The 15,068-nt window shown below is 41.8% G+C and overlaps 1 protein-coding gene across 3 annotated transcripts in view; it reads right to left on the reverse strand.

Moving 5' to 3' along the window:
• ESPN (espin) overlaps positions 1 to 15,068 on the reverse strand; it is a 113,384-nt gene that overhangs the window by 1,085 nt on the left and 97,231 nt on the right. For 2 of the 3 annotated variants that reach the window (XM_040326513.1, XM_040326516.1), the window contains 2 exons: positions 839 to 918; positions 724 to 735 (listed from right to left, as the gene is read on the reverse strand). In XM_040326513.1, the coding sequence (XP_040182447.1) occupies positions 724 to 735; positions 839 to 918 (92 nt within the window). The remainder of the gene's footprint in view (positions 1 to 723; positions 736 to 838; positions 919 to 15,068) is intronic. The other variant, XM_040326515.1, reaches the window with a different exon arrangement.

Raw genomic sequence — 15,068 nt, forward strand, 5'->3', positions numbered from 1 at the left:
CCCTACTCCATACTACCCCGATCATTAATAATAGAGAAGGAGGGGCATACTGTGTAATGATGGGGGTAGTATGGAGTGGGGGGGGGGCTGTGTAATGATGGGGGTAGTATGGGGATGGAGGCCTATGTAATTATGGGGGTACTGTGGAGGCGGCGGGTCCTGTGTAATGATAGGGGTAGTATGGGGGAGGGGGTGCTGTTTAATAGAGAAGGGGGTCCTTTGTAATGATGGGGTAGTATGGAGTGGGGGAGGGCTGTGTAATGATGGGGGTAGTATGGGGATGGAGGCCTAAATAACTATGGGCGTACTATGAAAGAGGGGGGGTCCTGTGTAATGATGGGGGTAATATGGGGGAGGGGGTCCTGTTTAATAATAGAGAAGGAGGGGCATACTGTGTAAACAGGACCCCCCTCCCATACATAACACCCAACCAGTCACCAGTGCCACCCCCACCAACATTCAATTCTGCCCTCATCTCCCAAGTGATAGCCAAATCCAATTAACAAATATTTGTGGGCAGCGTGGGCTCAAGGGGCAGCTCAGCTGCTTTGGGCCCCACAACAATGGCTGGGCCCTTTTGCCTCGTGTTAAAGAAGGCCATATGTATAGCTTTGATTCTATTTCATCACACCCTCAACCCCCAGAAAACATATTGGACTGAATAGCTCAGGACCTCCAGTCTGTAACATAGACATTCATTCCAGCCAGTTGATTGGCACTCACCGTTTATGTTCTCTGTTGCGTGCAACGTTGAAGGAAAGAGAGAAAAAAAAATTGATAAATACCGTAGAAATGGGCAAATAAAAAAATATGAAATTCTATTGTAATCACGTCTTACTTCTCCTCCTCCAGCTTCTTCCTCAGGATCTCTCTCCGCCATGCCGGCATGGTCGACATCCGTGCCGCCTCCTCCTGCTCCTATGCAAGAGGAACATCTCATAAATACACAGAAATTCCATTCAAAGTATATTTAGGCTTTCTCATCCTGTTGGATAAATATGCATCACTTCTAGAAGAGGTCCTTCATCTTTTAGGACCAGCGCCAGCTGATGGGGGGGGGGGGGGGGGGATGCGCAAGCTATTATGAGTGTCAGCTGACCCAGTTTATTGCATCTCTACATCTTCCAACTGTTGGAAGTAGGGTCATGCCTATGATCCATCACACAGACCGTTTTCTTGTCACCAACATGGCAGCATATATGTAGTAGTATGCTGATATAGATAGGAGCCAGGTAAGGAAAATTACAGAAAGTATTTGATACAATTTCTCTAGCCACCAACGTGGTAGCATACCTCCACATGTATTCTGCCATGGACTGCAGTCAGCAATGGAAAATTATGGTAAGCGTTTGTTACAAATCTCTATTTTCCTTGTTCCAACATGGCAGCATACTACAACATGTATACTGCCATGGATTAGTCTCAGGAAAATTTTGGTAAGTACAGTATTTGATACAATTTTCCATTTTCCGTGATACAACATGGAAGCATACTACAACATGTATACTGCCATGGATTTGCCTTAGAAATATTTTGGCAAGTACAGTATTTGAAACAATTTTTACATTTCCCTTGCTCCCACACGGCAGCATACTACAACATGTATACTGTCATTGATTGGTCTCAGGAAAATTTTGGTAAGTACAGTATTTGATACAATTTTCAATTTTCCTTGCTCCAACATGGCAGCATATTACAACATGTATACTGTCATGAATTGGCCTCAGGAAAATTTGGGGAAGTACAGTATTTGAAACAATTTTTACATTTTCCGTGATACAACATGTATACTGCCATGGATTGGTCTCAGGAAATTTTTGGTAAGTACAGTATTTGATACAATTTTCAATTTTCCGTGATACAACATGGCAGCATACTACAACATGTATACTGCCATGGATTGGCCTCAGGAAAATTTTGGGAAGTACAGTATTTGATACAATTTTCAATTTTCCGTGATACAACATGGCAGCATACTACAACATGTATACTGCCATGGATTTGCCTTAGAAATATTATGGCAAGTACAGTATTTGAAACAATTTTTACATTTTCCTTGCTCCCACACGGCAGCATAATACAACATGTATACTGCCATTGATTGGTCTCAGGAAAATTTTGATAAGTACAGTATTTGATACAATTTTTCCATTTTCCTTGATACAACATGGCAGCATACTGCAACTGTACTGTATACTGCCATGGATTGGCCTCAACAAAATTTTGGTGAGTAAAGTATTTGATGCAATTTTTCCATTTTCCTTGCTCTAACATGGCAGCATACTACAACATGTATACTGTCATGGATTGGCCTCAACAACATTTTGGGAAGTACGGTATTTGATTCAATATTCCATTTTCCTTGATACAACATGGCAGCATACTGCAACTGTACTGTATACTGCCATGGATTGGCATCGGAAACATTTTATCAAATACTGTACTTACCAAAAAAATTTTGAGGCCAATCCATGGCAGTACATGTTGCAGTATGCTGCCATGTTGTATCAAGGAAAATGGAAAATTGAATCAAATACCGTACTTCCCAAAATTTTGTTGAGGACAATCCATGCAGGGTCGGCCCTACCATGGGACCCGATGGTACCATTGTACCAGGCGGCACTTTCAGGGGGGCAGCAAATTGCCCCCCTGCACACCATCCCATTCCGCCAGCTCCGCTCTCCACTCCACTGTGGGGCTAATTGCATGAATAGAGCCATTACAGGTCCTTTTTATACTCATGTAAACAACCATAACAGGTCCTCTTTATACTCCTATATACATGTATAGAGCCATGATAGGTCCACTTTAGTTATGATATAAAATAATGGATGTGGGGGCATTTTGGTGGGAGTAGTTTTTTTGGGGGGGCAACATTTTCATTCTTGGTACCAGGCAGCACAATGTCTTGGGCCGGCACTGAATCCATGGCAGTAGACATGTTGTAGTATACTGCCATGTTGGAGCAAGGAAAATGGAAAAATTGTATCAAATACTGTACTTGCCAAAATTTTCCTGAGGCCAATCAATGGCAGTATACATGTTGTAGTATGCTGCCATGTTGTATCATGGAAAATTAAAACATTTTATCAAATACTGTACTTAAATATTTATATTTTCCTTGCTCCAACATGGCAGCACATTACAACATGTATACTGCCATTGATTGGCCTCAGGAATATTTTGGCAAGTACAGTATTTGATACAATTTTTCCATTTTCCTTGCTCCAATATGGCAGTATACTACAACATGTATACTGCCATGGATTGGCCTCAACAACATTTTGGGAAGTATGGTATTTGATAACATTTTCAATTTTCCTGGTGCCAACATGGTAGCATACTACATGTGCACTGCCATTGAAAAATTAAGGTAAGAATTTGATACCATTTCCCAATTTCTGGGCACCAAAATGGCAGTATGCTACCACAGGTATGTTGCCATGGACTGGCCTCAGGAAAGAAAAATTATGGTAAAAAATGTATACAATTACACACTCTAGGGATGACCAGTTTTTCTTGGAGTGTGGCGACTCACTTTCCATTAAGTGTGTACACTGAACCACAATGGGGGGTGGGGCTGAAGGGGGCATCGTCAGGGAGGCTGTACGGGGCCCCGTTTCCATCAGCAGCCCTATTATTATCAGAAGGTTCCCTGAAACCGGAAAGTTATTTCAAGGGTTCCTCTGTGCTAAGAAGGTTGGGACAGGCCGTGGTAAAGACAGAAGCCGAAGGTTGCTGGAAATGGGATGAATGTTCAGGTGAGCCCATCATAACGGCAAATATTCACACTTTCCAGAGACCAATGAAAATATAATTCTTGGTAGTTTCACAATTATACCCTAAAAATGTAAACAAATTCCTTGGCAACAGTTACTTTCCAGAAAAACAAATAAATTACTTTTTTACATCTAAAAAAAACCCAAAATCAAATGGACAATATAATAGTACAGTGGAACCTTGGATTACGAGCATAATCCGTTCCAGGAGAACGCTCGTGATCCAAAGCACTCGCATATCAAAGCGAGTTTCCCCATAGAAGTCAATGGAAATGAAAATAATTAGTTCCGCAGTGACTTCAATGGCATGCAATACCGCATGCGGCCAGAGGCGGGGGGCGCCTGAGAGCCGTCAGAACAGGCCTGAGGACTAGGGTGACCACGTGTCCTAGATTGCCCGGGACAGTCCCACAGTGTCCCGGAATGTAACTGACACAACTACCCTCCGGGCCAATCTGATGCCCCCAAAAATGGCCGCCACATCACTGCTTTACTCAATGACAGTACTTGTCCTGGCCGGGAATGCCTGGATGAACACAATCCCCGCCCCCTGTTTGTGATTGGAGAAATCATAAATCCCGCCTCTTGTGTCCAATCACTGTGCTGTGATTCGTTACAGCACAAGCTGATTTTTGGGAAGGGGGGATGTCCCTGAATGGTAGTTTGGAAATGTGGTCACCCTACCGAGGAAACCTCTACTGACCTCGGCAAACCTCGAAAAGACTTTGTTCCCGAGATTTGCCAAGGTCAGCCGCGCCGTCCTTGGGCCTTTCCGAACGACGCAGATCGCCTGCAATTGGTGACGTTCGGCTCTGCTCTGGTGCCCCCCCCACCTCAGGCCAAACGCGGTACTGCACACTGCTCTCAAACCAAGTTACTTTTAAACCAAGGTTTTACTGTACATTATCGAAACATTTGTTTTGGTTTCATTCGTTTTTTGTTTTGTTTTTCGGGTCATTTGTTACAGTTCGTAAGTTCAAAAATAAAAAATTCTAAAGAACAAAAATATACGAAAATTCGAAATAATAAATAACTAACCAATAATAACTATTAAATTATAGGTATTGGAATGTTCTTTCAAATCTGACGGTTAGTGAACGTAACGAATACGAATTAAAGGGTCACTAAAGGAAAACATTTTTTTGCTGAAGTGACTGTTTACAGGGTATAGAGACATAATAGTTAGTTACCCTATTTATCGGCGTATACCGCGCACTTTTTTGCCCTGAAAATCAGGGCAAAATCGTGGGTGCGCGATATACGCCGATACCCGATTCCCACGCTGTGTTTGAACCTCTGCGCCGGCATATACCGAGTGCAGTACACTCGGGTATAGTCGGGCAGGCTCGGCTCCTCTCGCGGTCACGTCCTGTACGTCCTTTTATGCGAGAGGAGCCGAGCCTGCCCGACTATACCCGAGTGTACTGCGCTCGGTATATGCCGGCGCAGTGGTTCAAACTCAGCGTGGGAAGCGGGGAGGACACCGCGATGGCCGCAGAAGGACGCCAGACCGGACGAGGCCGCCGATGGACGACGGGCAGGACGCGATGGACGACGGGCAAGACACCGACGAGGGGCATCCAAACTGTAAGTATTTTTTTTTTCCAGGAATTTTTCTTCAAGTTCGGTGGTGCGCGCTATACGCCGATAAATACGGTAACTGATTCCTTTTAAAAATGATTAAAAATAGATAAAAACAATCATATAATGTACCTACAGTTTAGTTTAGTTTTTGCTGTTGTTTCCTGGTTCTGTGATGTACAGAGCCAGAGAGCCAATAGAGGGCAGTGAAGGTTTTGCAAAACGAAACTGGATTGGTGCTGAGAAGTTTTAGACACACTGGGGTAGATTCAAGTAGGGGAGCGCACTACTACGGCGGCGCAGCGTACCGTTTTTACGCTACGCCTCCGTAAATTACTTGAGCTACGCTTTATTCACGAAGCATTTGCTCCGTAATTTGCGGGGGCGTTTCGTAAAAGTGGCCGGCGTAAGCGCGCGTAATTTAAATGATCCCGTAGGGGGCGTGGATCATTTAAATTAGGCGCGTTCCCGCGCCGAACGTGCTGCGCATGCTCCGTCGGGAAAATTTCCCGACGTGCATTGCGGTAAATGACGTCGCAAGGACGTCATTTGCTTCGACGTGAACGTAAATGGCGTCCAGCGCCATTCACGATTCACTTACGCAAACAGCGTAAATTTCGAAAATCGCAATGCGGGAACGACATGTATACTTACCATTGGCTGCGCCTCCTAATAGCAGGAGCAGCCTTACGCAGAAAACGACGAACGCAAACGGCGTAAAACTCAAGCGCCGGGCGCACGTACGTTTGTGAATCGGCGTGAGTATGCAATTTGCATACTCTACGCTGACCACTACGGGAACGCCACCTAGCGGCCAGCGTAAGAATGCAGCCTAAGATACGACGGCATAAGAGCCTTATGCCAGTGTTATCTTAGGCTACAGTCGGCGTATCGAGCTTTCTGAATACAGAAAGTCGATACGCCGGCGCTACTTAGCAATTATGCTGCGTATCTATGGATACGCAGGCGTAATTGCTTGCTGAATCTACCCCACAGTGATCACACCTCCTTGATTAGTGACCACAGTGAGAAATCTCCCAGTACTGTGGTGATCAGGAAACAGACAACCAGGAAGTGTCCAGAACAGAAAGGAATTACAGCAACATCAAAAACGAACAATGAGGACATGAAACCAGGACTGCAGGAAGGTAAAGGAAGCTATTTAGCTAAAAAAAAAAAAATTCCTTTAGTGACCCTTTTAAGTTACAAATTATTCTAAATAACGAATAACGTATCTAAACGAATGGAGCGTAACTAATTAATAATAAAAACTTTTTATTATTATTATTTTTTATTATTATCAATTCATTACATTACATTCGTTTAGATGCGGCATTCGTTATTTCGGATAATTCGTAAATTCGGATAAATTTGTTTTCGTTACGTTCACCAACAGCATAATTTTAAAGGAAATTCCAAGACCTATAATTTAATCGTTTTTTTTTAATCAGATACTTTTTTATTGAAATTTCGACATACAAAACACATACTTTTTTTTTTTTTTTAAATACATTACAAAATATTACATAATATATTGCCCCACAGGTTTCACATATCTTCAGAACTTAATTTAATAGTTAGTTATGATTAGTTATTATTTAGGATTTGAATCTCTGAATTTTCGAATTTACATATTTGCGAACGTTCGAATTTACGAATACCGCATCTAAATGGATGGAACATAACGAATTCGAATTTTTCGAAAGTTACGAATTTATTCGAAATAACGAATTTCGATCATAAAGAATGACCTGGAAAAACAAATGAAACGAAAAACTTTCAGCAGTGCACATGTCTATTTACAATCACTTTAATGTAGAGAATTCACTAAAGTAAAAAAAAAAAAAAAGTTTAAAAAAACTTTGGCCCAGATTCACAGCCGAGATACGCCGTCGTATCTCTGTTTCTATCTATGCGGCTGATTCATAGAACCAGTTACGCATAGATATCCCTAACATCCGACAGGTGTAATTGTTTTACACTGTCGGATCTTAGGATGCAGTACCGCGGCCGCCGCTGGGGGGAGTTTGTGTCGTAAACCAGCGTCGGGTATGCAAATTAGGAGTTACGGCGATCCACGACGGTTTTTCGCGTTCGCTACGTCGCTGCTAGTCTAGTTTCCCGTCGCAAAGTTAGTCGTCGTTTTTGGTGCCCTAACTTTACACAGCACACGTATGTGCTGTATAAAGTATGGCCGTCGTTCCCGCGTCGAAATTCTAAATGTTTTCCTTCTTGCGCAAGATGTCCGGGAATACGGAAGTACGCTACACACGTTGCCGTTCGAAAAAATGACGTTACTTCGCGCAAAGCACGGCGGGAAATTCAAAAGGGAGAATGCGCAGTAGGTCCGGCGTGGGAGCGCGCCCAATTTAAATGGCACACGCCCCTTTGAATTACGCGGGCTTACGCCGGAGGCCGCCGGCGTAGGTTTTCATTGCAAGTGCTTTGTGAATCAGGCACTTGCGATGAAAACTTGCGGCGGTGTAACGTATCTACGATAGGTTACGCCGCCGCACTTCTACGTGAATCTGGCCCTTTAGAACTACTTAAAGTGGAACTCCAGCCAAGCTCTTTTCTTATCAAGTTTACATAAACTGTTCAAGGGTTGGATCACTTTATGTATTACAAATAGATACAAAGTTGGTCATCATGGTGTTTTATTAACAGTTTAGTACATCTTAAATCATCATATTTAAAAAATAAAAATAAAAACACAACAATGTTAGTCCTATAGAACTTTATTATGCAGCTAAAACAGTTGAAACTGCACACAGGTATACATGAAGAAAAAACACATTCTCAGCCAGAGTACAGATCTGCATTTCAATGTCAGAAGCCTGCTAACTCCTCAATGAATAGAAAACACTGCACAGAAAAATATGAAAGAAAAAAAAAAATCTACACACAAAAAAAAAAAAATATTTTAAAATTTTACAGCTCCATGCCAAAAAAAAAAAAAAAATAGATCTCAATCCCACATTTTACATTTATTTTGTAAATGTTAGATATTTTAACCTCTCTCCACTTTCAATGAAAATTGCGCAGTCATGCTACACTGTACCCAAATTACTTTTTTATCATTTTGTTCCCACTAATAGAGCTTTCTTTTGGTGGTATTTTTTTTTTTTTTTCGATATAAGCGAAAAAAAATACCAATGGGCCAGATTCTGGTACCTCGAGCATATCTCTGCGTCGGCGTAACGTAAATGACATACGTTACGCCGCCGCAGAGATAGGCTCGAGGTACCAGAATCTGGCCCATTGTTTTGTTTTTTGCTTATATCGAAAAAAAATAAAATAAAGTTTTTCAGGCAGTTTTTCAGGCAAGTACTTTTATTCACAAAGCACATGCCTGTAAAGTTGCGGCGGCGTAGCGTAAAACACCCAGCGGAATTCAAATTCGGCGGGTAGGGGGCGTGTTTCATTTAAATGAAGCGCGTCCCCGCGCCGAAAACGAACTGCGCATGCGCCGTCCCTAAAATTTCCCAGTGTGCATTGCTCCAAATGACGTTGCAAGGACGTCATTGGTTTCGACCTGAACGTAAATGACGTCCGGCCCCATTCACGGACGACGTAAGTTTTTACATTTTCGACGCGGGAACAACGGCCATACTTAACATTGGCTGCGCCTCATATAGCAGGGGCAACTTTACGCCGGGAAAAGCCCAACGCAAACGTCGTAACTTTACTGAGTAGGGCCGCGCGTACGTTCGGGAATTCGCGTATCTAGCTAATTTGCAAACTCGACGCGGAAATCGACGGAAGCGCCACCTAGCGGGGGGAAAAAAAATTGCAGTTACGATCCGACGGTGTAAGAGAATTACACCTGTCGGATCTAGTGGATATCTATGCGTAACTGATTCTAAGGATCAGTCGCATGGATACGATGGCCCAGATTGGGACTTACGACGGCGTACATGGCGCTGCGTCGTCGCAAGTCCTTTGAGAATCTGGGCCAATATTTTCTACTTTCAGTTTTAAAAGAAATCCAATAAAATCGAATTTTATCATAAATTTAAGCCAAAATGTATTCTGCTACATGTCTTTGGTAAAAAAAAAAAAAAAAAATCCTGTTAAGTGTATAAATGATTAGTGGGAATGCTCTCCAAGCATTCCCAGTAAGGTTATTCATTTTTTTATTTATTTTAAATTGTATTATTCCGTAGGTTTTTTGGCTCTGCGTAACTTCTGCATACTTTCAGCTATTAAAAGCATTCAACTTTTAAAATGTTCAGCTCTTTTAGTGATTTATTGAATCACTTTAATATCAACTAGTCAATAAGTTGTAATAATTAATTTCCACATATTGGCCCGGATTCTCGTACGAGTAACGCCGGCGTATCTCCAGATACGCCGTCGTAACTCTGAGTCCGAGCCGTCGTATCTATGCGCCTGATTCTTAAAATCAGTTACGTATAGATTTGTATTAGATCCGACCGGCGTAAGTCTCTTACGCCGTCGTATCTTAACTGCATATTTACGCTGGCCGCTAGGGGCCTGTACGCTGATTTACGCCTAGAAATATGTAAATCCGCTAGATAGGCGAATTCACAAACGTACGCCCCGGCCGCGGCAGTACATATAAGCCGTTTACGTTAGGCTTTTCCCGGCGTAAAGTTACCCCTGCTATATGAGGCGTACCAATGTTAAGTATGGACGTCGTTCCCGCGTCAAATTTTGAAAATTTTATGTTGTTTGCGTAAGTCGTTCGCGAATAGGGCTGGGCGTCATTTACGTTCACGTCGAAAGCATTGGCTTCTTGCGGGTTAATTTGGAGCATGCGCACTGGGATACTTTCACGGACAGCGCATGCGCCGTTCGTAAAAAGCGTCATTTACGTGGGGTCACATTAAATTTACATAACACACGCCCACATTTGAATTAGGCGGGCTTACGCCGGCCTATTTACGCTACGCCGCCGCAACTTTGGTTTGAGAATACGGCACTTGCCTGTCAAAGTTGCGGAGGCGTAACGTAAATAGGATACGTTACGCCCGCACAAAGATACGCGCTTCTACGTGAATCCGGGCCATTGTTTTTGCCATACACTTGTTTGAGAATTAACCAATTATATGTTACACCCACCACTAATAAGTCGCGGTTTGATATACAGTGACCTTTATAAATATTTTTTTTTCACTAGCGCCCCCTACCACACTATCATTCATTAAATAGGAGGTTTACATTCTTCCTTTTTTTAGGGGAGCAGCTTTAAAGTTATTTAACTATAATTAATTTATACCACGGGTCTTTCATAGCTTGAATTAACCCACTATTTTATTTTATTTTATTTTTGGCGCGGGAATACTTCCCTCTTTGCACCGATGACACTTCAGCTGAACTTGGAAAACCTTGCAAACTGAGTATTTACGCGATTTTCCGAGCATTCCTGAACGACGGCAATTGGCGCCGTTCGGCTCTGCTCAGCTCCGTCTACCCCCCCCACCTCAGGCCAAACGCGGTACTGCACACCACTTTGACTTGAATCTTGTTTGTTTTGCGAGACAACACTCGCAATCTGAGTCAATTTTTTTTTTAAATAGAGCGCTTGTATTGCAAAACGCTTGTTAACCGCGTTACTCGCAATCCGAGGTTCCACTGTAATGGGCCAATGATATTAAAGTGGAGGTTCACCCTAAAAAAAAATTCTAACAATACATTGAGAAGACTGATTACACTGCGGGTATGCTGTTTTTTTCGTACATACCTCGTTATCGCTGTTTCATCCCTCGGCTTCCGGGTATGATTCTTGTGGGTCTGGGCGTTCCTAGTTGATTGACGTTCCTCTGACCGACGCATACTGCGCGTCACGACTTTCCGAAAGAAGCCGAACGTCGCTGCGCAGGCGCCGTATAGAGCCGACTCTATACGGCGCCTGCGCAATGACGTTCGGCTTCTGTCGGAAAGTCGTGACGTGCAGTATGCGCCGGTCAGAGGAACGTCAATCAACTAGGAACGCCCAGACCTGCAAGAATCATACCCGGAAGCCGAGGGATGAAACGGCGATAACGAGGTATGTACGAAAAAAAAAAAAAAAAAAACAGCATACCCGCAGTGTAATCAGTCTTCTCAATGTATTGTTAGAATTTTTTTTTAGGGTAAACCTCCACTTTAAGCACTGTTGCCTGTACTCTTTATACATTTTTTGTAATATCTGGCTTCTAGGAATTGTTTAAGCTTATTTTTTTTATTATAACATTTATTTGAAGACTCGTGTTTGAAAGATTTATATCCAAGAACAAGTGGTGCACCGAAACGAAAATTCCAGTGCAGAACCAAAAAACTAAAATTCAGAATGGACTTGGCGTAAACCGAAATTGACGGTTTTTAAAAAATATTTATATATTTTTTATAAATAATTGTATTCGACTTTTTAACCACTTAAGCCCCGGACCAATATGCTGCTAAATGACCCAAGGGGTTTTTACAATTCGGCACTGCGTCGCTTTAACAGACAATTGCGCGGTCGTGCGAGGTGGCTCCCAAACAAAATTGGCGTCCTTTTTTCCCCACAAATAGAGCTTTCTTTTGGTGGTATTTGGTATCTGCGGTTTTTATTTTTTGCACTATAAACACAAATAGAGTGACAATTTTGAAAAAAATGCATTATTTTTTACTTTTTGCTATAATAAATATCCCCCAAAAACATATATATATAAAAAAAAAAATGTCCTCAGTTTAGGCCGATACGTATTCTTCTACCTATTTTTGGTAAAAAAAAATCGCAATAAGCGTTTATCGATTGGTTTGCCCAAAATTAATAGCGTTTACAAAATAGGGGATAGTTTTATTTTTATTTTATTTTTTTTACTACTAATGGCGGCGATCAGCGATTTTTTTCGTGACTGCGACATTATGGCGGACACTTCGGACAATTTTGACACATTTTTGGGACCATTGTCATTTTCACAGCAAAAAATGCATTTAAATGTCATTGTTTATTGTGAAAATGACAGTTGCAGTTTGGGAGTTAACCACAGGGGGCGCTGTAGGAGTTAGGGTTCACCTAGTGTGTGTTTACAACTGTAGGGGGGTGTGGCTGTAGGTGTGACGTCATTGATCGAGTCTCCCTATAAAAGGGATCACACGATCGATGCGCCGCCATAGTGAAGCACGGGGAAGCCATGTTTACATACGGCTCTCCCCGTTCTTCAGCTCCGGGGAGCGATCGCGAGGGGGCGGCTAGAAACGAATAGCCGACCCACGTCTAGGCAGGGACGTACGGGTACGCCAATGTGCCTGTCCGTGCCATTCTGCCGACGTAAATGTACATGCGGCGGTCCGGAAGTGGTTAATTATTATTATGAACTAAAATGAATATAAATGTAGTGTCGGCCATTATCAGCACCTTTTGAAGCGGTGTTAAAAATCCTGCTTGCTGCATTTTTGGTGCATATTTGGTCAGTTAAAAAAAAATAAAAAAATGCACCAAAAACGCACCTCCCTATTGAAATGCAATGAAAATGCAGCAAGAACGCATCAACACCCGTGTTGCATTTCTGATGCATTTTTTGAGTCACATGACCTATGAAAAACACACCATAAGCACACGTGTTTTCGACAACCAGTATCAACATCTTTTTTTCTTCTGGCACAAAGCTGAAAACACTTTTCGGCGGGCAAAACTTGGTGCATTACTAAACTTAGGACCAACATTAAATAATATACTACAACAGTTTAGAAAAGAAAAAAAAAAACACTTTTTAACAAGATGATTCAAGCCCCAAAATAGTCACCCATATTTCAGTTTTAACCTAATTAAGGAAAATGCAAACATACAACCATAAAAAAAAGAATCCTTCCTACTGTGCCCTATAAAAATAAAAACCGATCAAAATCATAACTTGGTAAAATAAGATAGAATTCAGGAAGCGATAAATAATGGGCCAAAGATGTTAAGCACTATTACAGGGTAACAGGACCCTTTATAAAAAATGTTTTTTTGCAATATCTGGCTTCCAGGAATTGTTTAAGCTTAATTTTTTTTTTTTTATAATATGTCTAATGCCACGTTCACACGACCGTTTTTAATGTCATGGAAAAAAACAAAGTTTTTCTCGACGCGATTCCTGTCAAGCCTGCCTTGCATACACGCGATCGTGATAAAAAATGCTCGAGCAAAGCGCGGTGACGTACGACGGCACTATAAAGGGGAAGTTCCATTCGAATGGCGACACCCTTTGGACTTGATTATGCAAATTTCCCTTCTCATAACTTGCTTCTGAGCATGTGCGTTTTTTTCCCCAGACGTAAAAGCCCACACACGACCGTTTTTCACGACGTGAAAAACGTAGAGAAAAAACAGAGCATGTTCTAAATTTTTAATGCCCATTTTTCACGTTGCGAAAAATGCTCTGGAGCCCGCACACGGTCGTTTTTAATGACCAATTTAAAACATTGCATTTTTCTCGTCATGAAAAACGGTCGTGTGTACGTGGACCAACATTTAAATGGTACATAAATTTAAGAAAAAAAAAAAAAAACACTTGATTGATGATTCAAGCCCCAAACATCAGTTTTTAGTGTCTAATTTTGAGGCTAAAAAAATATTACGAATAATAACAATTAAAGAAAATCGTTACCCATTTTTCAACTTTAACTTAAGAGTATTTGACAGGAAATGGCAAATACATAACTATAAAAATAAAAAAATCCATCCCCAATAAAAAAAAAAAACTAAACAAATCATGACTTACTAAATTTAGAATTTAGGAACTCATAAAAGAATGGGCCAAAGATGTGAAGCACTGTTGCCCGTAGTCTTAAAGGGATTGTGAAGGTTTGTTTTTTATTTTCTAAATAGGTTCCTTTAACTACTTGCTGACCAGCCGGCATTCTACGGCGGCAGGTCGGCTCTCCTGGGCGAGAGCCCATAGCTATACGGCGGCTCTTTGAGCGGCCACTAGGGGCGCGCTCGCGCCCCCAACTCCCGTGCGTGTGCCCGGCTGGCTCGATCGCCGCCGGGCACCCGCGATTGCTCGTTACAGAGCGGGGAATGGGAGCTGTGTGTGTAAACACACAGCTCCCCAACCTGTCAGCAGGGGAAATGCTGATCTTCTGTTCATACAATGTATGAACAGAGGATCAGTGTTTCCCCTAGTGAGGCCACCCCCCCCCTACAGTTAGAACACACCCAGGGACATACTTAACCCCTTCCCCGCCCCCTAGTGTTAACCCCTTCACTGCCAGTGGCATTTTTATAGTAATCAATGCATTTTTATAGCACTGATCGCTATAAAAATGCAAATGGTCCCAAAAATGTGTCAAAAGTGTGCGAAGTGTCCGCCATAATGTCGCAGTACCGAAAAAAAAAAATCGCTGATCGCCACCATTACTAGTAAAAAAAATATATTAATAAAAATGCCATAAAAATACCCCCTATTTTGTAAACACTATAACTTTTGCGCAAACCAATCAATAAACGCTAATTGCGATTTTTTTTTTACGAAAAATATGTAGAAGAATACGTATCGTCCTAAACTGAGGAAAAAAAATGTTTTTTTATATATTTTTGGGGGATATTTATTGTAGCAAAAAGTAAAAAATATTCATTTTTTTCAAAATTGTCGCTCTATTTTTGTTTATAGCGCAAAAAATAAAAACCGCAGAGGTGATCAAATACCACCAAAAGAAAGCTCTATTTGTGGGGAAAAAAGGACACCAATTTTGTTTGGGAGCCACGTCGCACGACCGCGCAATTGTCAGTTA

This window comes from Rana temporaria, chromosome 10, assembly GCF_905171775.1.
Source record: "Rana temporaria chromosome 10, aRanTem1.1, whole genome shotgun sequence".
Taxonomy (NCBI): domain Eukaryota; kingdom Metazoa; phylum Chordata; class Amphibia; order Anura; family Ranidae; genus Rana; species Rana temporaria.